Raw genomic sequence first — 23750 nt, 5'->3', positions numbered from 1 at the left:
AGGTGAAAAAAGAAGACCCTGTTAATGGCGCTTGGCACATACCTGAAGTGAGCACAGGAGTCGTGTGGTGTGATGCAAGCAATGTTGCAACTGGCGTGGTTGTCGAGATTGGCGGTGTGGTGGCGGAAGATGCAACTTGGCTGAGAAAAAGTGATGACTTTAATCACATTAACATAGCTGAATTAGATGCTGTTCTAAAGGGTGTCAATTTAGCTATCAAATGGAGACTGACAAATATTGAAATAAGAACTGATTCAGCCACTGTACTCAGTAGGGTGAACTCTACTGTGGAGGAGAGTGGCAGAATACGAACAAAGGGTGCCGGAGAAGTGATAATAAAGCGGAGATTAGGGATGCTTAGAGAGTTGATGTCTGAATTGAAACTGCAAATAAAAGCAGTGTTTGTGCCTTCTGAAAGAAACAAGGCAGATGCGCTAACACGGATAAAAACAGTGGTTAATTGAGAAAGAGGAGGCGCCGATATGCTGTCTTGGAATTGGAGAAATTAAAGAGTTACATGACATGCATCACATGGGAGTGGAGAGAACATTATATTTGGTGAGGCAAGTGGATCCGAATGTAAAACGGGAAGAAATTCAGATGATAGTAAAGAACTGTGTTCGGTGTCAATCAATCGATCCTGCCCCAAATATACATAATCCTGGGGAAATTGGAGTTTTAACGAACTGGACGAGACTAGCTATTGACATAGCACACTACCGAGGGGGAGCGTACTTATCAATAATTGATTGTGGGCCAAGTAGACTGGCAGTATGGAAGGAACTGCGAGTGGAAGCCGCATCTGCAGTTGCAACTGAATTAGAAAAGGTGATGCTTGAACGAGGTCTAGTAAGGGATGTGATAATGGACAACGGCACTGTTTTTCGCTCAGAAATCTTTCAGACGATGCTAAAAAAATGGAAGATTAAAAGTTATTACAGGGCAGCCTACAGACCTGGAGGAAATGGCATTGTGGAGCGACATCATCGGACCGTGAAAGCAATAGCTGAGAGAGGAAGAATATCGCCTGAAGAGGCCACATTTTGGTACAACATGTCCCCTAAGGTCGGGCAAAGAGATGACACAGTACCACATAGAGCAATCTTTAATTACGAATGGAGGCATCCTAGAGACATGTCACCGGAAATTAATGATCAAGGACCAGCCAGAATCCAAATAGGAGAAGAAGTTTGGGTGAAACCGCCTAATGCCCGATGCACAACGCAGTGGGGAAGAGGAGTGATAACAGGAGTGCAATCCCCAAACAACTTAAGTGTCAATGGAATGCCACGACATGTTTTAGATGTAAGGCGTGTGGTCCATTTAGGTGATGAGGATGGTGGTACTGAGCCAGGGAGTGATGAAGATGAACCGGTGCCGATGCAGAGACCGCAAAGAGAACGCAATGCGCCGATCTGGACACGGGATTATGAGATGTGAATGATCTTTAATGATCATGGGGGTGTGTAGTAAAAAAAAAAAAAATCGTGCAAACCTTTTACCACTGGCAACGCCCGCTTCAGAGAGTGAAAGAAGAAAGAAGAAGAGAATGGCCACTGCGTCTATTTATAGACTAGAGATCATGGGAAGAGTATGCAAATAACTTTGGACGGTTTTGTCCTATAAAAAGCCTGTATTTGGGAGAGAGGGTGTCTTTTTTGTTTGGCAGAAGCAATTGCTGTCAGAAGTGCATTGGACTGCAGGATTGAAGAGTGAAGATTGAGTTGTGGGGTCATTGTATTTAACCACAGATACATAATACATTTAAACAAACAGGTGAGATTTATATTATAGAAGACGCCGATCTAATAAAGGAAACTGTTTTTAAATACAAAACATCAAAGCAAAACGCGTTACATATATTTGCATTTCGAAATATATTCATACGTGCACTGCGTAACTACATACATGTCATGCGTTACTTACTTGTTCGACTTGGTTAATCCATATTTTAATAATGTTTTCAACGCCCTCCATCGCTTCTGAACTGTTCGCAATGGCTGTGAATTCAGACGCTGTGAATGCCCGGGAAACATTCAGAGGTTCATAATGCTGCAATGTCACCTTCTCTCCCAGGCTGTCCTGGGCACCTGCAAAATCACAAATAAAAAATCTCGTTTTAATCATCGCAGTCGGATTTTATGCTGAGTATGAGTCAATGTAAAGACATTGAATAAAATTATATAAAATCACAACAAAATTTATTGTTTGACAAAGGAGTACAAATAATAGTTTTTCCTTTAAAATTATTTGTACTCTTTTGTTTAATATTAAATTTTTTTTGTAATTCTACATAATTTAATTCAAAATTTGCATTCATATTATTGCTCTATCTCACATATTGAACTTGCTTGGGATTGTCTTATAAATATTAATACTAATATTTATTTGGGCTTCATGTCTGCAGTATTATACAATCTGTAATCCTACATTTCAGTATTTCGTTTAATATATATATATATATATATATATATATATATATATATATGCGTGTGTGTGTGCGCGTGTGTGTGTATCTGTGTGTGTCTACAACCACCTACACTCCCTCTCGCTTGACAGTCATAGCCGACTCCAACTCTGTTCCAATTGTCTTTCTTTCATCTTCTCTTCTGCTGTGTCGTCGTCTTTTACATTATTGGCTGCCGAGGATAAGCGTGCAGTGGCTCATAAATATGCAAAATAAAAACAATAAAAGAAAAACAGAAATCACATTCTGGGCGAGTGTGTGACACTATTGTGGCAAACAATCCATCTAAGGACTAAAGTCCACGGCTACATAGTCTGTCGATACCACTGGCGTTAGTTCATCTCGATCTACTTCGAGCCAGGATCTGCGTTCAACTATGTTCAACTGGAAAACTGTCCTAAACACGTCGCAAACCCAAGACTGCCCATAAACCGTCTCCATTTTTTGTAAACTATCGCAAAACTCATTTCTACTCCTAAAACTGCTCATAAACTAACTTTGACCATACTGACCTACATTCTTCACTTCTTTGTTCCCGTTTACTGACACACCTTGATTAACAATCATATTTTAGTTTTCTTTGTGTGCGTTAGTGAACAACCTTCTATATATTTTTCTGCTGATAAACTTATTTCCTCTTCTATTGTAATATTTTTGATCTAGTTAGGGATCCGCGCCTACAATTTTCCGGAAGGAAGCTTCACATGCCTCCCCCATCCAGTGACTTAGTCCACACTACATTGTCGTCTACATTGCACTTTAGAGAATCTAGTGTTAATTTTATGAAATCATACGTAAATAATAGCTTAACTTAAAGTTTAAAATTCAAGAGTCAAGTATCATGGTTCAATTGTGCTCTAAAAAGAAACATTGATTTCGAATGCGCTCCTGTCTTATTAAAGAACATACCGTTAATGTTATACAGCGGGCCTTTCAGCTTGTGCGGTGATAAAACTTTTTAAATGCACTTGTGATGTTAGGCTGTATAAAAGTTTTAACTTCCTACTTTAATCGAATTCTTTTCGATCATCGATGTTCGATATTGATTAGATGCATTCGGATACAAAATCTACGTAAGAACACTCTCAGAAACATCAAATACCTTCGTGTGAAACTTCCAAAAAGTGGTCCCAGCCGTTTCCGAGTCAATAGGAAACCATTTCACACACACATACAAAGTTTATGTAATTGTAGAGAGATAGATATAGATAATGATGTATTTGTGTCTTATATACATAAATGATTGTATCTAGTATTTTCTGTAGCGATAGAATGATCCAATCATTTTTTCCAGTTTTACGAATCGATTTAATGTAAATTTTACATTTCAGACATGGATTTAAGTTCCGTTTCCAAGGTGATATACAGTCATAGAATACACTAAGTGCAATTTTCGCGTTACCTACATCTTTAAAAAATTTGCGATTTTATGTGGATTTTGTTTAAAACGAACATTCGAAACTTCTTCCACAAATCTGGGGAAGCACATATATATATATATATATAAGGAACATTTCTACCTGCATGCAGGCCACATAACAAAATGTAAGCTCACAGAAAAACGAAATGTTCCATTACTTACCGGAGAGGATGGACACGAAGGCCTCCATTGAATTGAGGAAGTTGTTACGCACAGGTTCGCCTTGCTGTACGACATCTAAATGTCCCCATCCATCTTTAAGCTTTCGCACTGCAGGAATGAACACTTGTGACAAGATGACCTCAAGGCCGCTGAGCAGACCCCCACCTTCTGTTTCTTGGTGACTGGCGTCTAGCAATGTATAGTTAACTTCCTAAAAATTGAGGAATAGAATAAATTAATATCTACATTCATACATATCATCATCGTCGTCGTCGTCGTCGTCGTCGTCGTCGTCGTCGTCGTCGTCGTCGTCGTCGTCGTCGTCTTCTTCTTCTTATTATTATTATTATTATTATTATTATTATTATTATTATTATTAGGAGGAGGAGGAGGAGGAGGAGGAGGAAGAAAATGCATGAAAATTTCTTCCAGGATATAGCAAAAGTGGCTGATAAAAGATCATGGCAATGGCTTAGAGCTGGGTGTCTGACAAAGAGTACTGAAGCTTTTGTTTGTGCAGCACAAGAGCAGGCATTGAGAACACGGTTGTTAAAAAAAGTGGTTCTAGGAGAGGAAGATGCTGCAGAGTCAATTGCGCACCTTGCAATACTCGCCCAGGGAGAGTACCGCAAAAGACACGATCCCATGGGACTCTTGATATATTGGGAGATGTATAAGAAGATTGGGATGAAGTGTGCTGGAAAATGGCTTGAGGAGGTGCCTGGTGAAGTGAAAACAAGTGAGGATGATAAGGTAGAGGTATGGTGGGACACACGTGTCAGAACGACAAAGCAATTGGAACATAATCGTCCGGATTTGGTCGTCATTGACAAATTCTAAAAAAAACTGGCAGATTGTAAACTTTTCAATACCCTTGGACAGGAATGTGAAAGAGAAGGAGAATGAGAAGTGTAGCAATTATTCTCCATTGGCCTTGGAGATAAGGTTTATACAGGGGGTTAGAACACAAATAATTCCGTTTGTAGTTGGCACTCTAGGAGTAGCATCTAGTCGTCTGAAAGAACAATTGAAAAACCTACAAATCCCCAATGTTTTAGGCGGCCTTCAGACCTCTGCGATTGTAGGTTCCACCAACATCCTTAGGAAAACCCTTGATCTTTGAAGCTCTAGTTTGGATCCGGGATTGAGGGAAATCCTCTGGAAATGAATCCCATCCCTTTCCAGAGAGACGTTGATAAACGAAATCAGAATTATTATTATTTATGTTGTTATTATTATTATTATTATTATTATTGCTATTATTTTTGTTGTTATTATTATCATTATAAATATTGTTATTATTATCAATATTGTTATATATTATTATAGTTGTTCTTTCTAAACAAGCTGTATGCTATTTTCCCATGAGAGATAAGTAACTCTGTATATATGTAAACAGAATTACGTTCCTTTTATTAAGAAAACGATCATTTGAAATAATTATGATCCGAACAAAATATTTTCTGGAAAGATTTTGACCAAATTATATATTTAACAATAGGCAATGCACCACATGAAAAAAAAATGAGGGATCAGAATTACATAATGATTGTAGAAAGTCATGTATCACTACTTTTATGATCCGACAGAGATCTCGTATTACGACTCTTTTTTATTTATTTTTTATTTTTTTGCTTTTCGGGATTAACATTTCTCTTGTCTCTATTTAGTTTTTTAAATATTTGAAGAGATATCATGAAATATGCAGGCAACATCACGTTTATCAAGAAGCAGGATATTTAAAATATACCATTACCACACAATTCGTTTTCCCGTCATTTATTGCTGGGAGCAGGCGATCACTTTCCCCAGAATTTCAGAGACATAAAGTCTCCTAAATAGTTTAGTCCGTTTCTTTCTGGTCGAAACCTTATGTGGTCGTTCTCTCTCTCTCTCTCTCTCTCTCTCTCTCTCTCTCTCTCTCTCTCTCTCTCTCTCTCTCTCTCTCTCTAATCGGTCGGCTCATTTGATTAGTTTTTTTTTTTTTTTTTTACATGGGTGTCACCACTTATCAAGGCCCAGAAGCCACTCAAGGATAAGGGTTAATAGGTATACATTAGTCATTGTGATTTTAGCATAGTAAACAGTGGGAATTTTGTAACTTGGATTACTTAGGGGGACGATTCAATTAGAACTTGTTCACATTGGACTTTTTCTTTTTTTTTTCATAGGTATCAACACATTATCAAGGCCAAGAGGCCACTCAAGGATAAGGGTTAAAGAGTGTACAGTAGAAATTGGACAATATAATAATCATTAGTAATGAAAATTTGTAAAATTTGATAACTTATATGGAACGGCTCATCAAGAACTTATTTACGTTAGACTTGAAGACAACCATATTGTAGTCAGCCGGAAAGCAGGAAAACGGAAGACAATTCCACAGGCGTGCAGTTCTAAGAAAGAAGCTTTGTTCATGGAATCTACGTTTAGGTTTAGGCACAGATAAAGAGTGGGGGGAATTATTGATAGTGTTTACAGCTAGACGAGTGTTTCTTGTGAAGGTTTTGCGAGGAGGGACCATAGATTGAAGCTCAGTCGAACACTTTCCATGAAAATAACGATACATCAGAGACAAACTCGCAACATCTCTTCTGTGAGATAGAGGTTGCAAGGAAGAGAAAAGGACATCTCCTACAAGGCTACGAAGTCTATTTTGAACTCTATCAAGGCAGGCCAAGTCCTTTCTAGCAGCTCCTGCCCAGATGTGGCAACAGTATTCCATCCTTGGACGTACCTGGCTCTTATATAAATAGAGAATTGCATCAGCAGTGATATATCTACTGGATCGATAGAAAGATCCCACCATTTTTCCAGCGTCCTTGGCAACAGATTTTATGTACGTGTTCCTTTTAAGATCAGGAGTAATGGTCAAGCCCAGAAGCTTGTCAAAACTTGAGGCCTCCTGAAGACGAGAGCCATTCATTTCAATTGATGCCAGATGAGGATCAGAATGTTGATGATGTAAAGAGAGAAGCTTGGTTTTAGATGCATTAAAAGTAACCAGCCACTCCTTTCCCCATTGTACTACATGCTCAAGATCAGAGGAGAGAGAATTGGAGAGAACTTGGTCGTTTACTGTCTTAGATGTGCTACCATAAATGGTAGTGTCGTCAGCATAAATGTCTACAAATGATGTAAGGATGTGATTTGGAAGATCATTAATGTAGATCAGGAAAAGAGTTGGGCCCAGAATGGACCCCTGAGGGACACCGGCATTAATACTGTGGGCTTCTGATTTTTGCCCCTCAACTACTACTCTTATGAACCTATCAGAAAGAAATGATTTAATAATTGAGAAGACATTTCCAGCTATACCATAGCTAGAGATCTTATGAAGTAAACCTTTATGCCATACCCTATCAAAGGCCTTAGATATGTCAAGAGCAATTGCCCTAGAAAGGTTGCCTCCGTCGAGAGATTTGCTAATCTTATGAGATATAACTGTAAGCACATCTGCTGTAGATCTAGCAGAACGGAAACCATATTGAGTGTCACTAAGAAGGTTATTTTTGTTGAGATGGTTTATTACTTCTGTATTTAACATAGATTCCAGCAACTTACTCATGACGCACAGGAGACTTATTGGCCTGTACTGAGAGGGAGATGAGCGATCACCTGAATTCTTAAATACAGGGCATACTGATGAAATTTTCCAGGGAGATGGGAAACTATTCTCCTTAAGACAACGTTTAAATAGTTTTGTAAGTATGGGCGCTAGTTCAGGTTGAAGTTTTTTTGAGTACTATAATTAGTACTAGTTTAAATATATATGTTTTCTCTGAATCGCATTTGATTTTTATTGCTATGGTTTTTGTTTTAAACTTTTATGATTTGTACGAGGTTAGTCTTTATTCTAATTTCAATTAAGTCTAATACTTTTTCCAGTTGTGTAAGGCCTAATATTGTGCTGTTAATTTTATGATTATCATAAATTTATGATACTTTTCAGGTTCCATTAGCCATTAATATATCTGGTAAATTCGAGCAATGCCCTCAGATCTATGCCTCCTGTAGATTCACGCTGCAATCACATGTGAGTGTAAATTACACGGTTTCTTTTTTTGTGTTGTTGATTCTTATCTGCTCTTCTTTCTTTTATTAGCTTCATGGCAAGTGTTTACTAGCTAGTCTTTTCATGTTCATATTTTTATCATATTTAAAACACCTAAGAGAACAGGGGTTTATTATTTTACTATAATTCACCCCAACACAAGGAATATTGCACTTTTAAACGTAAGTGGCTACTACATAATGGGTTGGGCAAAGTAGATATGTCTGACGCCTCATGTGCACACACACAAGTAGACAAATAAGTCTTCATCTATATGATTATGACCTCGAGAAATCCCATGGGAGATCAGTTCAGGGTCACTTTCAATGCGCAACATGGTATCACAGCTCTCTCAATAAAATATAAATTATGATATAGCAAACGCTCTTAGCGCCACTTAAGATTTAGGGCCCCTGTACTACCAGTCGGAAACAGCAGCTAGATAAACTGTCAAACGATCAATCTCTCAGACAAGAGCGACCAGACTAATTGTGTGAACATTAATTAAAGGTAATCTGTGCGTTATTTTTTCATTCTCCGAGTTTGGAAAGAAGTTAACTTCGTGTTTTTTTTATTTTATTATTTTTTTAAATTCACTTAACTTTGTGATACGATGATGTGTTCTATTGGTAATTTTTGCAGTTGATAAAATATAGATTATAATATAGAAAATGGAATTTGAATAGCAATAGCATTTTGATGTTGTTATAATTAACTGTATTTTGAACATGAGTATTTTGAATATTTCGACGCATTCGATCGAAATTCTGAATTACAATGTAAAATGTTACGGCCTCAGATAATATTAGATTGCAAAATATCTGATGCTACACTTAGTTCATTTTGTCTTCGATCGGTGAATGAGAAGTCCTTCTAGACTGAGGCAATTTTAATTTTTGTTCCAATCCATGCTTATGAATTTCTTTGATTCCAGATAAATAAGTGCATTTTCCTATATCAGGTAATAATGCAGCTATGTGTTAGACAAAGACACACAGGCATACATACAAACACACGTGTTTATACATGTCTTGCTTACGTAATATGTCAAGTATGACCGTCTTTGTGACTAGGTTAGTATCTAAAATTTATATGTGACGAAATGACGATCCAAGTTTTATAAGTAAGTTTTATAAGTAAGTTTTATAAGTAAGTTTCATAAGTAAGTCCGATAAAACTAATTGTGGTTTCTGCTTTACAGGTGATTGAACTAATTGTGGTTTCTGCTTTACAGGTGTTTGAACTGGGTCAGGTGTGAAATGAAGCCTGTTGAATGTCGAGCAGTGATCTGGTTTTTGTATTTGAAAGGACGCATACCAATAGAGACTTTTGATGAAATGAAAGAAACTTATGGTGTTAAAGTCCCATCATATGACTTTATACAACGCTGGCATCGTAAATTAAAACATAGCCAGAAGTCTGTGGAAACAGGTCCCAGATCTGGTCGCCCCCCCTTCTGTCATTGATGAGGCATCTGTCCGTCAAGTTGAGGCTGCCATTTTGGAAGATCAGCGCATTACTATTCGCCAAATAGCCCAATATGTTAAGATTAGTACAGGATCTGTGGAAACTATCATTCATGACCATTTGCATATGCATAAGGTGTCTGCCAGATGAATTTCCAGGTTGCTCACACCATTCAGAAGCAAGAACGCGTCAAGTGCTCGAGGATGAATTTAGAGATGTGCCAAGAAGATGAGTCAAAGTTTTTCAAAAGACTGATTACACAGGATGAAACCTGGGGCCATCACTATGATCCAGTGACCAAAGCCCAGTCAATGCAGTGGAAGCACTTGGACGCACCACCTCCAAAGAAGGCAAGAGTGCAGCCCTCCGCTGGCAAGGTCATGCTCACAGTCTTCTGGGACCAGGACGGAGTAGTGATGACAAATTTCCTGGAAAAGGGTACCGCAATTACAGGAGCCTATTATGCTTCACTTTTGAGGAAATTAAGGGAAGCCATCAAAATCAAGAGGCGGGGCAAGATCAGCAAAGATACACTCCTCGTGCAGGACAACGCTCCGGTCCACAACTCGCATGTCACCAGATCAGAAGCACGGGCGTGTGGTTATGACATCATCCCCCATCCTCCCTACTCTCCTGACCTTGCACCCTCTGACTTTCACCTCTTCCCAGTCATGAAGTTGTTTTTGAAAGCGTTTCCCAGATGACGCAGCCTTGATTGCTGAAGTCACGTCGTGGTTGGAGGACCAACCTGGGGTGTTCTACAAAACGGTCTCCAGAGCTGGATCAAACGATGGGAGAAATGCATAGCTCTGGGTGGTTCCTATGTAGAGAAAGACAATAACTGCCAAGTTTCGTTGCTCTACTGCTATGGGAAGTGGTGCAGGGGCATTACTTATTGTACGCCTCTCGTATATTGTACTGATTTAAAAATATTTTTTAAAAAAATGACTTCGATGCCATCAGCTAGAATCGAGACCAAAACATTTAGTGCGCCAGACGTGCCCCCTACTGTTTGAGCTACGGAGAAATAGATAAGAAGGATTTAACACAAAACCACTTAAAGTTATGAATGAATTTGAGCATGCGCAAAAGTAATAGAAATATGTCGGCAAGTTGAAATGAACATTTTGCATTTCAACTTGCTGACTTTTGTACGCAACTAAAATCAGAGGACCAGGCCTTTATGTGCTTCAGACTAAATATGCAACACATTATTAGTTACTTCTGTTTTCTCAACCGCTCTCCCTCAAACCAAGACTGTACCCTAATAAACAAAGTCTCAGACAGCATAGATATAGCACTCTCCCTCGATACTAGCGCACAAATACATGTATTTGGTGACTTCAATGTCCACCACAGTAACTGGCTAGGATTCTCTAATCACACAGACGTAGCTGGTAGCGCAACACATAGCTTCTCTATATCCCATTCTCTATCTCAGTTGGTTAAATTTCCGACACGTTTCCTAGACCAGCACGATCAACATGCCTCACTTCTAGATCTCTTTCTGACAACGGTTCCCAATGACTGTACAACAAATGCCCACAGCCCACTCGGGAATGCTGATCACGCTGTGATAATGGTAGAAATCAGCCTAAATTCTCGCCCTAAAACTGAAGACCCACTACTCAAAACAATGAGGTATTACAAAAAGGCTGATTGGGAAGCCATCAGAGAGCTCATCAGAGATGCCCCATGGCAAAATATCTTTACTCTTCCAGCGGAACAGTGTGCAAATGAGACCACTAAATGGTTCAAAACTGCTATTGAAGCACATGTTCCCGCACGGAAATTCTATAGCAATCCCCACTCTCCCCAATGGTTTACTTCTGCTTGTGCAGCTGCCATATGTCAAAGGCAGCATGCGTTCCGCAGACTCAACCGACATAAGTCCAGCTCAAATAAACAGAAGTTTATAGAAGCTAGAAATAATTGTAAGAGAGTGATAGAGACAGCTAAGACAGATTACTCTGAAACCACCAGAAAGCGCATCGAAGCACAGAAATTAGGAACCCGGGATTTTTGGAAAATCTACAACAGCGTAGTTAATAATGGACAGTCAACTATTCCCCCACTAACAAACAATCATGAGGTTGCTTGCACGGCAACTGACAAGGCTAATCTGCTTGCCAGTCGGTTTGCCTCAAACTCCACACTGAACTCGGTACACCACTCACTCCCTGATTTTCCTCTGCGAACAGACGCCACACTTGACGATTTGAAAATCACCCCTTCTCAGGTACATGCTATTATAAAAAACCTAGACACCTCAAAACCATGTGGACCAGATCTAATCCCGGCTGTGCTATTAAAAAAATGCTCTGCCGAGGTTGCTCCAGTTCTGTCCAAACTTTGCAATAAATGCCTTAACGAATCTTGTTTTCCCGACTGCTAGAAAACCGCCTCTGTGGTACCAGTCTTCAAGAATTCTGGTGAAAGAACTGACCCACTAAATTATCGCCCCATTAGCCTCCTCCCGCTTTTCGCCAAAATATTTGAGTCCTTAGTTAATCAAGCCCTAGTCCAGCACCTAACAGCTGCTAAACTCCTGACTGACAAACAATATGGATTCAGGCAAGCCCGTTCAACAGCAGATATCTTAACTGTAGTTTCTGAACGTATATACCGTTCAGGGGAGGGTAGAGCGGTGGCCCTTTATATATCAAAGGCTTTTGACAGGGTATGGCACGATGGTCTTCTAAGGAAAATTAGATCATATGGAATCACTGGAAGAATTCATAATGTAATTAAATCCTTCTTAAGTAATAGAGAAATCAAAGTTGTCCTAGACGGTCGTACATCCAAACAATATGACATAAATGCGGGAGTACCTCAGGGGTCTCTCCTTGGACCTCTATGATTCCTGATATTCATAAATGACCTCCCTGATAAAATTGTTTCGGAGATGGGTATTTTTGCCGATGACACCACTCTCTATAACAGATATGAGGGGAAAACAAATGAACACATATCCAAGGAAATGGCAGACACTCTAGAGGATGACCTCCAATCCGTAGTGGAGTGGGGACAAAAATGGTTGGTCACATTCAATGCTGCTAAGACTAAGCTTGTTTCCTTCAATAACTACAAGAAACCATTCTCTACAACCAATAGCAGTGGCCAAGAACACATTGCCTGAAAGTACTTCTTTTAAACTCCTCGGCCTAACGTTTACAGGGAATATGAACTGGAATAGATACATTGAGAGCATTGCCAAGGATGCTACAAAGAAGGTTGGCTCCCTCTACCGTGCTAGAAAACTACTTACGCCTGACAGTATCCTATACCTTTATAAGGCAACCATTCGCCCATGTATGGAGTACTGTTGTCACATCTGGGCTGGTGCATCTGCTGCTTGTCTCTCGCTCCTGGACAGGGTTCAAAAGAGAGTCGCCAACCTGATAGGTCCTCAACTGTCATCTAGGCTTCAGCCTCTGTCCCATCGACGAGATGTTGCATCCCTCTGCCTGTTCTACAAATACTTTAATGGTGAATGCTCTGACGAACTGCAAATACTTGTACCTCCCCGCCGTAACTACCCCCGACAAACCCGACAAGCTACTAAGTCTCATCCCTTTACAGTAGAGATCCCTAGGTGCAAGAAAGCCTTTTACTCCAATAGTTTCTTCCCCAGAACTGCGGGTCTTTGGAACTCCCTTCCGTGATTCTGCTTTCCCAACTGCAATGATATGCAAAAGTTCAAGTGTTATGTTAACAAACATCTTTCTACTCTTCTCCCATCATAATGACCCCGCTAATTAAGTCCCTAATAGTAGCCCCCTACTTCAAAGTGGCACTGTGCCTTGTTTGGGGTGTAAATTGAATTTAAAAAAAATATCCATCCATCCAAACAAAGGGTTTACTCGTCATAACCCATCCTTTGTATATGATTACTATTTCCTGTTAATTCCAATGTTATATGACCAGTAGTTTTAGAGTTAATCAGTAAAATATTTTCACCCAGATATACACACACACATACATCTACTGTTTTACGTCAGCAAAAACGCATAATATAAGGTTGGCCTTGTTATGTAATTAATATATAATTATGAAACCGATCATAGGGAATTGATAATTTTACTATTTGTATTATTCGGACTAATATTCTGACCTTGGATGTTATTCTAACAATGTTTCGGATGATGTAACCTCCGACCTTCTTCAAATGTGTTTTGTCGAACTTGGAAATTAATACAGAATTTCGAACTAAATCGTTCATTTAATTGTTTTCGTTCTGTCATGCATTGGTGCATTTTCAACCAAATTTTTGGGGTGAATTTTTAATTATTTTTTTTAACTTATTATCGCTTGCGATGGAAGTTGAACCTTTAAACTCAAAACGATATTCTCTTAGAACTGACTGTAGTCATTGCTATATATATATATATATATATATATATATATATATATATATATAGAGAGAGAGAGAGAGAGAGAGAGAGAGAATGAATGATAAAAGTCTATTTCATGATGTTGACTATCTTATAATTTATTCAGTTTACATTTACAATTCTTGACAGTATCTGTTTCGTAGCACAAAATCAATCACTTAATTATTATATAAATTAGTGAATCTATTATGCCCTTAACCCATCAGAAGAAATAGCAATAATCAATCAAAGGAAATAAAGTGCGTTTTGACATGATTAAAACCCGAAAATTGGAAGAGAAGCTGGAAATACCTTACAATATGTTTCCATTACGCTATTACTGTCAAGAATTGTAAAAGTCGACTAAATTAAAGGAATAAATTTTAAGATGGTCAACATCATGAACTTTGGAATATAGACTTTTGTCATTCATTCCCTATATTGCTCTGTAATTACATTGAGCTTCTTAAATAAGGATTGGTATATATTATAAGGAAATAAAGTATATTTACACAGAAATATATATATATATATATATGTGTGTGTGTGTGTGTGTGTGTGTGTGTGTGTGTGTGTTAATCATTTACTTGAAACGTACTCGGTTTGTATATACCAATCGTAATGGATTAAAAGATTTCAGATATGTTAGTTGCAATACGAGACAATATTGTAATGGATACCTTTTGACAAGTAATAAATGACCAACTGAGAAAACTTGATATTTAGAACTTGGAGAATTATACTACAATATATATATATATATATATATATATATATATATATATATATATATATATATATATATATATATATACGAGCAAACAGTTAATAAAACATGTTAAAAACACTTTGAAATGAGTTAAAAACATATTTAATCTGAAAAGGAAACACTACATAAGTGGATAGTCCTTAATCCGTAGAGTTCCGAAGAAATACTTTCCTTCTCATCAGAGGGCAGGAATTAGCAAAATGCGGGATCGGATATGCTTTTCACTCTACTGCCGAGACATAAATATAAATAAGAAAGATCAGGGAAGAAAAAGATGAGAAAAAAATGGTGATATAGTTAAATATAAAATAGAGAAACAAATGTCAAAATGACCCAGACAGGAAATGTTAAAGGCGCGAAAAAATATATAGAGCAAAATAATATAGGTCAACTGAAATATACAGGTCATCACTTAAAACAATGTCGGCAAAAGTTGTTAGAAGACACTAAATGGAAAATAAATAAATAAATTAATAAATAAATAAAAAATAAATAATAAATAAACAATAAATAAATAAAAAATAAAAAATAAAATATAAAATAAACAATAAAAATTATTTAAGGGGAGAGGATGGCCGGTATCTGCAAATTCAGGAAGAAGCAAGAAAAAAAAGTAAGTAAATGCATATAGTAAAATATAAGTAAATATACATACAAGATATGAAAGTGTGGGTAGATTGATATATTAGATAGATAGGAAAGTTTACAGAATAAAGCAGAAAATGCAGATAAAAAACCGGCCATGCAAAGAAGAGATAAAGAATTATAATAAAGGATTATTAAATTATAAATTATTAAGAAGTATGTAGAGAAACGATAAAGTTATAGAAAAATTTTTTTATATCTATATAAAATTTAAAAGTAACAACTATGTAATTTCAAAATTGCCATAATTAAATTTGGACTTATATATATATTGGACTTATGTTTTGGAGGTTAATGCAATGTTTTGTTTACAAATAATGTTATACTTCCTGTTTTGCGTGGTTAGGTTACTACTTATCAAGGCTCGAATGCCACTCGAGGATAAGGATTAATGAATTGAAGGTGGTGGTTACATAGAAACTAATTTGTGATTCAAGTGAAAATCGAAAACGGAATCCCAAAAGGTTGTTTACCTTCATTATGTTGGCATCGGTAATGGCCAAAGAGGTCTCTGATTTGATGAAGAGTAAGCAGATACCTCGCAGAGGCACCTCTTTGCCGTCGGAGACAAATATTTTCGGTTTAGGGGCACGAGAGATCCTCAACGTATTTTGCCCAACACGAAGGTGATCCACTGGAAGATTGAAAAGCGTAAAAAATGAAAATTCATTTAATATTCATTTAATATCCATTTAATATTCATTTTTATTCGAATTCAAGTTCATTTAATATTCATTTTTATTCAAATTTAAATTCATTTAATATTCATTATTATTCGAATTAAAATTCATTTAATATTCATTTAATATTCATTATTATTCGAATTTAAATTCATTTAATATTCATTTAATATTAATTTAATATTCATTTTTATTCGAATTTTAATTCATAGTTCATTTTCTGTGTTATGAATTACTGCTATAAACTCGATTAGCAAAACAGTCAAAACAATATTTAGAAATTGAAAAAGGTACTTTTATTTGTATTATTTACAGATTTTGAAAAATTGTTTTCCTCGTCATGTTCGAATTTCAAACACGGGTTGACAACAGTAATAATATCAGCAAAAACCCATAATGAAATCGGAATATCACGTGGTTTTAAAATCTCAATAGAAATGACGTTTGTGCCACAATTCTCCAGGAATATTTTCGCTGATTAGATGTCTTCGTATCAGATGATTTTATTGTTATTGCTTCTGTACTAATGAGTAACCACTTAACTTATTAAGGATAAAAGACATTCGTGGATAAGCGTTAATAAGATCGATGGATCGTTAGTTGAATGAGAAAATAAAAAAAGATGAATTGAATGAACAAAATTTATGACGAAACATTTAATACAAGTATTTGCTGACTCAAAATTTCAAAAGGATCATGTTGTAGTTTGGGGGCGGGGGAAGAGGTCCTTGCGAAGGTATGCTATGTTTAAAAATAAACCTTTTCGTGATTCCAGCAAAAGATTCCTTATAACTCTGCTTTTAGTGTTTATGTTGATAGCATATGGCTGCAATTTCAGCCGTTATACAGCCATCATCAGCAAAACAGACGAATAGCATTTCACAAGGTGTAATAAATTACAAGTGTCTTCTCTGTGCACCCGATAGAATACTACATCGATATTCACAAGCATTGCAAGACGAGTGATGTAAAAGCATGTGAATTATGGCCAAACACACAAAGGGAAGTTCCTTTTAGCTAATACGGCTTCACAATCCGCATTGGCTAATACGGCTTCACAATCCGCATTGGCTAGTATATATATCACTTTTTGTTTTTGTACTATCTTACAAGCATTGTGTATGATGAAAGTCAGGCTTTGATATTTGTTTATCGCTTGCGAAGATGTTCATGATCATGCAATTGTTTTGTGGGTCTGATGATAGATCGTAAAACCAATCCAATAATAGAGTACCTTCGCATGTGATGCATCTGTATGATGATTCTGTAGCTCTGTCTTTTATAGCGTCTCCTCTCACATTATTCAACGCGAGCAGATTCAGCAATTGTGACTCCTTTGTGGCTTGCAGTACGCCGTGACATCTGTTTAGCGATAGGTTTTACTACGAATTGGGATGCAAATCGAACATTTTAAGGGAGCACTTAAATCTGTCCTTAAATTGTTTCAGCTGTTCTATTACGGTTCTTTTTTTCCTTTGGACGGCAGAATAAGTCTTAAAACTGACATGCCGCATATATGACCCGCCCAATAAATCTTACGAATGGTCTAAATAACTAAATACTATTGTCACCGATGAATAAGCATCATTAGACTAGGTAAAGTTTCAGGAGAGCTGGAGAAACGTGAAAAGTTGTAAGTTTTTGCGTCTTCCATATATGAAAATTGCGAGTTTCCTTAATAAATACGAGTAGTGCAGTCACAATAAAAATTGTGTCAAATTCTCAGGACCTCGTGCAAATAAAATGACCTCCGATTGTTTATTTGAAAATCGCAGGCGATCACGACTGTATCCGATTTCATAACAATTTCTTGTTTTCCAAAGAAGTGCACATATGCAAATACAATGCATCTGCAAAAATGGTAACAGACTTGATGGTATAGCTGGAAAAGTCTTCTCAATTATTAAATCATTTCTTTCTGATAGGTTCATAAGAGTAGTAGTTGAGGGGCAAAAATCAGAAGCTCACAGTATTAATGCCGGTGTCCCTCAGGGATCCATCCTGGGCCTAACTCTTTTCCTGATCTACATTAATGATCTTCCAAATCATATCCTTACATCATTTTTAGACATTTATGCTGACGACACTACCATTTATGGTACCACATCTAATACAGTAAACGACCAAGTTCTCTCCAATTCTCTCTCCTCTGATCTTGAGCACGTAGTACAATGGGGAAAGAAGTGGCTGGTTACTTTTAATGCATCTAAAACCAAGCTTCTCTCTTTACATCATCAACATTCTAATCCACATTTGTCATCAATTGAAATGAATGGCTCTCGTCTTCAGGAGGCCTCAAGTTTTGACAAGCTTCTGGGCTTGACCATTACTCCTGATCTTAAATGGAACACCTATATCAAATCTGTTGCCAAGGCCGCTGGAAAAATGGTGGGATCTTTCTATCGATCCGGTAGATATCTCACTGCTGATGCTATTCTCTATCTATATAAGAGCCAGGTACGTCCAAGGATGGAATACTGTTGCCACATCTGGGCAGGAGCTGCTAGAAAGGACTTGTCCTGCCTTGATAGAGTTCAAAATAGACTTCGTAGCCTCGTAGGAGATGTCCTTTTCTCCTCCTTGCAACCTCTATCTCACAGAAGAGATGTTGCGAGCTTGTCTCTGATGTATCGTTATTTTCATGGAAAGTGTTCAACTGAGCTTCAATCTATGGTCCCCCCTCGCCAAACTTTCACAAGAAACACTCGTCTAGCTGTAAACACTATCAATAATTTCCCCCACTCTTTATCTGTGCCTAAACCTAAACGTAGATTCCATGAACAAAGCTTCTTTCTTAGAACTGCACGCCTGTGGAATTGTCTTCCGTTTTCCTGCTTTCCGGCTGACTACAATATGGTTGTGTTCAAGTCTAAAGTAAATAAGTTCTTGATGAGCCGTTCCATATAAGTTATCAAATTTACCAAATTTTCATTACTAATGATTACTATATTGACCAATTTCTACTGTACACTCTTTAACCCTTATCCTTGAGTGGCCTCTGGGCCTTGATAATGTGGTGATGCCTTTGTAAAAAAAAAATAATAATTCTAATTCATTTGAATCGAATCATCAACGTGACTTCGAAATTCTTCAACACATCACGGAAGAGGTGAAATGTAAGATGCGATAAAACGCGCTGATTCAATGTTAAAGTTTAGCAATGTAAATTCTATTTTAAACGGAAGCGTGATAGAACGAAACATTTAATGGATGCAAGAACGCGATTAATCCTTCTCTATTTACTATCCTATATCTTTGTAAAGCCACAATTCGCTCATGCATGGAGTATTGTTGCCACATCTGGGCTAGTGCATTTACCACTAGTCTCTCCATCTTAGACAGAGTCCAAAACAGACTCTCAGACCTTATAGGTCATACACTGTCGATTAAGCCCAACTTCTGTCCCATCGTCGCAATGTCTAATCCCTGTTCCTGTTATAAAAGTACTTGAATAGAATGTCCTCTTATGAATCCACTTTTTCTCTTTTCGATGTGCATACCACCGACTGACACAAGATCCCAAATAGTGATCTCTTAGTTTGAAGTGGCAATATGTTTTTGGGGAGATGGTGAAAATGTTTTTTTTTTTAAAACTAGTAATAATTTAACTAATCTATCACTCCCTTCATTAGTCAGCGAAAAAGAATTCTTAAAATAAAATCACATTTCGTAATTTCCAAGTTAATAATTATTCTTATATTCATAGAAAAGAAAGGCATAATACAAACGCTGTATAATCGCAAACGTTCATCAGAATCTCTTTGATTCAAGAAATAACATTATTTAGTTAAGGAGTCGAATTTTAATAATTTTTAAGGTAATTATTATATATACTAGCGGGAAGACCCGACTTTGTCCAGGATTGAATGGGGATCAACGAATGTTCCGACCTCTCATAATTTATTCTAATCAAAATCAATGAAATCGTCCATTTTTTTTTAATTAAATCGATTAATTGCCTGTTCTAGTTGGGAACCCACTGTGGTGCATCGGGAGGAAAATTCACATGTCTTCCTCCAGTGGCTTAGTTCACAGTAAATTGTAGTTTACATTGCAATGTTAAGAACCTGCTGTTGATTTTATGATTTATTTTTTAAATAATGGTGTGAATTAAAGTTTAAAATGTAAAGTCATGTATCATAGTTCAATTGTGCTCTAAACAGAAACATCATTTCAAACGCGCCCCTACCATATCAAAGAACCTACTGTTGAGTTTATATGCCGGACCTTTCTGATTGTGCAGTAATAAAGTTTCTCAAATGCACTTGTAAGGTTAAGTTGTTTATGGCGTTAACTTTAGAGAAATTGCTTGTCTATTCTTTAATCTCTTTTTTTTTTCGATTATCGATTATCGATACTTATCAAAGACATTCCGATAAAAAATATACCTAAAGGCACATAAATTACAGTTGTGTGAAATTTGAAAAAAATATGGCCAATTATTTAGGAGTCCATATGGAACAAACTCACACACACAATGTGGCAACAATACTCAACACATGGTCAAATGGTGGGCTTGTAGAGGTGCAAAATACTCTCATGCGTTATTTACTATCACGATAGAGATAGTCTATCTTCTTTGCAGCAGTTTTGGTAATGTCCTCAATGTATCTGTGCCAACTCATGTTTACTGCGAAGCCGAGGAGCTTGCACGAAGTACTTTCAGATAATGCATCATTAGCTCATGGTTATTAATATGTGAGAAAGTTTCATGTAAAGGAAAGAAGCTTAGCTTTGTCAGCATTGAATATTACCATCCAGTGTTGTACTCATTCAACTACAGACTGGAGGTCCATGGCTTTTTGGTAATGTTAATTGCATTGAAATAAGGAAAAATGAAAGTAAAACAGGGGAAATACAATAATATTGTAAGTTGCAGCACTTAAAATCTCTCTTTATATGTAGCAATCTATCTATCTATCTATCTATCTATCTATATATATATATATATATATATATATATATATATATATATATGCTTATTGTATAAAAGGAATTTTATCTATGTGTGTACGTGTATGCATGTGTGTGTTGTGAGTTCGTTCCCTATTAACACAGAAACGGCTGGGCAAACATTTTGAAAATTTCGCATGAAGGTACTTTATGTGTCTGGAAGTGTTCTTACGTAGGTTTGGTATCGGAATGCGCCTGATAAGTATCGAAAATTGATAATAAGAATCCGATTAAAGAATGAAGTCCGATTTTGATCAAACTAACATTTTTATACAACTTAAACATCACAAGTGCATTTGCGAAGTTTTTCATCGCAAAGGCAGAAAAGTCCAACCTATAAGATAAACTGCAGATTCTTTTATAAAACAGGAGCGCGTTCGAAAAAAAATGTTTCTTTTTAGAGTATAACTGAACGAACTGAACTCGAATTTTGTAGGTCTAACTTCAATTCAAGTGATTATATAAAATAATTTCATAAAATCAACAGTCGATTCTTTGATAAGACAGAGACGCGTCCAAAATGAATGTTTCCGTTTAGAGCACAAATAAACCATGATACTTGACTTTTGCATCTTAAACTGAGTGTAACCATTATTTACAGATAATTTTATAAAATCAACACTAAATTCTCTACAATAGAATATAGACTATAATGTATTGTGAACTAGGTCACAGCGGAGAAACATGTGAAGCTTCCTCCATGTACACTGCAGGGGGTCCCTAGCTAGAGCAGACAATCAATCGATTAAAAAAATAAGCCGATGTCACTGATAATACAATAATGGCAATAAAATTATGTAAAGGTGGAACTAGACTGGCCGTCAAATACGCTTAAATATGATATTTTAATTTGTCCAGATTTCGTATATATTATTATAGAGTTGTGATTTAAAAAATAATAAAAAAGTATTCGGGTACCCTCAGCTAGAATCGAAACCGAAAGCAAAACTCAAGCATTCAAAGCTGGTGACGTTACCGAGGTGACACGCACATGAACTGATTAAAAATAAACTAAGATGAATGTACAAAATGTATAACGATTGATTTCAATTTTGACCCTTTTTTTACATCCTAAAAAACTATTTTAAGCGCATAAAAAAATGAGCAATTAAAAAATCTTATCATTTGAGGCCCCTAGCACAGCTCGGTGACTTTTGGTTTCGGAAGAGATAGAGTTTAAAAATATGGGACAGACAGACAAACATAGTGAGTTTTATGAATTAGATTACAGTGTGATCAGTTTTGAAGTATGAATTCTCATTAATTGGAACAGAAATCTTTGTGCTCCAACTAGTTTCTTTTTAACCAAATTTTCTTTGATATACAACGTTTAATTTTTACATATGTTTATTCAGCCTTACAATAAATTTGAAATTACATTTTATTCAATCAATGACTTTAAAGTTTAAACTATAATTATAACCGTTAATAGCTGTTTTAATATGACTCAGTTTCATGTGTGGTTCAACGTCATGACGTGTTAACGAACCAAGTGTGACTGTTTCTATATGCATGTGTTAGTGTGTGCGTGTGTGTGTGTGTGTGCGTGCGTGTGCGTGTGTGTGTGCTTGTATGTGTGTAAAAAAAGAACCAAACTAAGTTATATGTCCATTAAAGTTTCGTTTTTATTGTAAGATTTTTCCTCGATAAATGAATTCATTCATCCAGAAGAAGTTTTACAGTACAAATGAAACGTTGCATGACATATTACTTCGTTTCTTTCTTGTCTATTTCGTCGGAATACTATTTCCATTATTCTCATCTATAATTTTCTATGGTATAAATCTCACCTGTTTGTTATAATGTATGTATGTATGTATGTATGTATGTATGTATGTATGTATGTATGTTAGTATGTTTGCAAAAAATTTTGACAGAGGCGGCGGATTTTCACAAGATCCGTATCGTTTTTAAGCGCGACCCTTTGGACGACAAATATCGAAAAAATAGCTAAAAACATTCATTCCTTCACCCTCATATGGGCACTTTTCTACAGGGAGGGGTCGTTTTTTTCGTCGATATTTTCGAAAGTCATCCTCTCTTTTCGATTGAATAGTTTTAATTTAAACATTCGTCATTTCCGGTTTGGCGATGGGCGCAACAACAAACACGTCACGCTTTTTTTTTCACGTTCTTTTTCTCCTTCGCGGTATGGGTTCAAACCTGCCTGCCTACGAAATTTTATTTATTTATTTATTTTTTTTTTTGCCCAACACACTTCCAAACACCTGGGCAACGCCGAGCACCCAGGCTAGGCATATATATATGTATATATGTACGTCTCTATTCACTCTCTAGAGACAATGAAAACCCCTGTAAAAGTATCTGCGTTTGTAATTGTGAGGTCAGGGTTGCGCAATCACCAACCGTACCTCTCCTAAATCGGCACTGCTTTGGTCCAATGGCAAGAAGAAGTCTAAGATTGACGGGGAACAATGTCGAGATACGCAAAAATCACACACAACACATGGAATTCCCAAATTGTCACCAATTTTTGTACTGACCAGGCTAAACGTTGTTTAACTTCGGTGATTTAACGGCGACGTATATTTATATATAAATTTTGTCCCTTTTTCAGCAATTTTTATCGACTAAAAGCCAAATCGAATTTGTTGCTTAATTTCTTTATATATCAAGTTTAAGTCTATAAAATAAAAAATTTACAGAGTTGGTTCGTATGGACCGTTTCCCACACAAAAGGATGTGTCCAGTGATAACTTTTATCTAAGTAAAATATATTTATAAATATAAAAATGCACG

The 23750-nt window shown here is 36.7% G+C and overlaps 1 protein-coding gene across 1 annotated transcript in view; it reads right to left on the bottom strand.

Moving 5' to 3' along the window:
- LOC145277487 (dynein axonemal heavy chain 5-like) overlaps nucleotides 1-23750 on the bottom strand; it is a 690378-nt gene that overhangs the window by 389400 nt on the left and 277228 nt on the right. Inside the window, exons 4-6 of the mRNA XM_080128869.1 lie at nucleotides 15831-15991; nucleotides 4050-4260; nucleotides 1927-2090 (exon numbers count right to left, since the gene is read on the bottom strand). Coding sequence (XP_079984995.1) covers nucleotides 1927-2090; nucleotides 4050-4260; nucleotides 15831-15991 — 536 coding nt within the window. The remainder of the gene's footprint in view (nucleotides 1-1926; nucleotides 2091-4049; nucleotides 4261-15830; nucleotides 15992-23750) is intronic.

This window comes from Euprymna scolopes, chromosome 6 (assembly GCF_053919585.1).
Source record: "Euprymna scolopes isolate OS-2025 chromosome 6, ASM5391958v1, whole genome shotgun sequence".
Taxonomy (NCBI): Eukaryota; Metazoa; Mollusca; class Cephalopoda; order Sepiida; family Sepiolidae; genus Euprymna; species Euprymna scolopes.
Note: the sequence above shows the minus strand (reverse complement) of the source record. Positions and strands in the feature narration are given on the sequence as shown.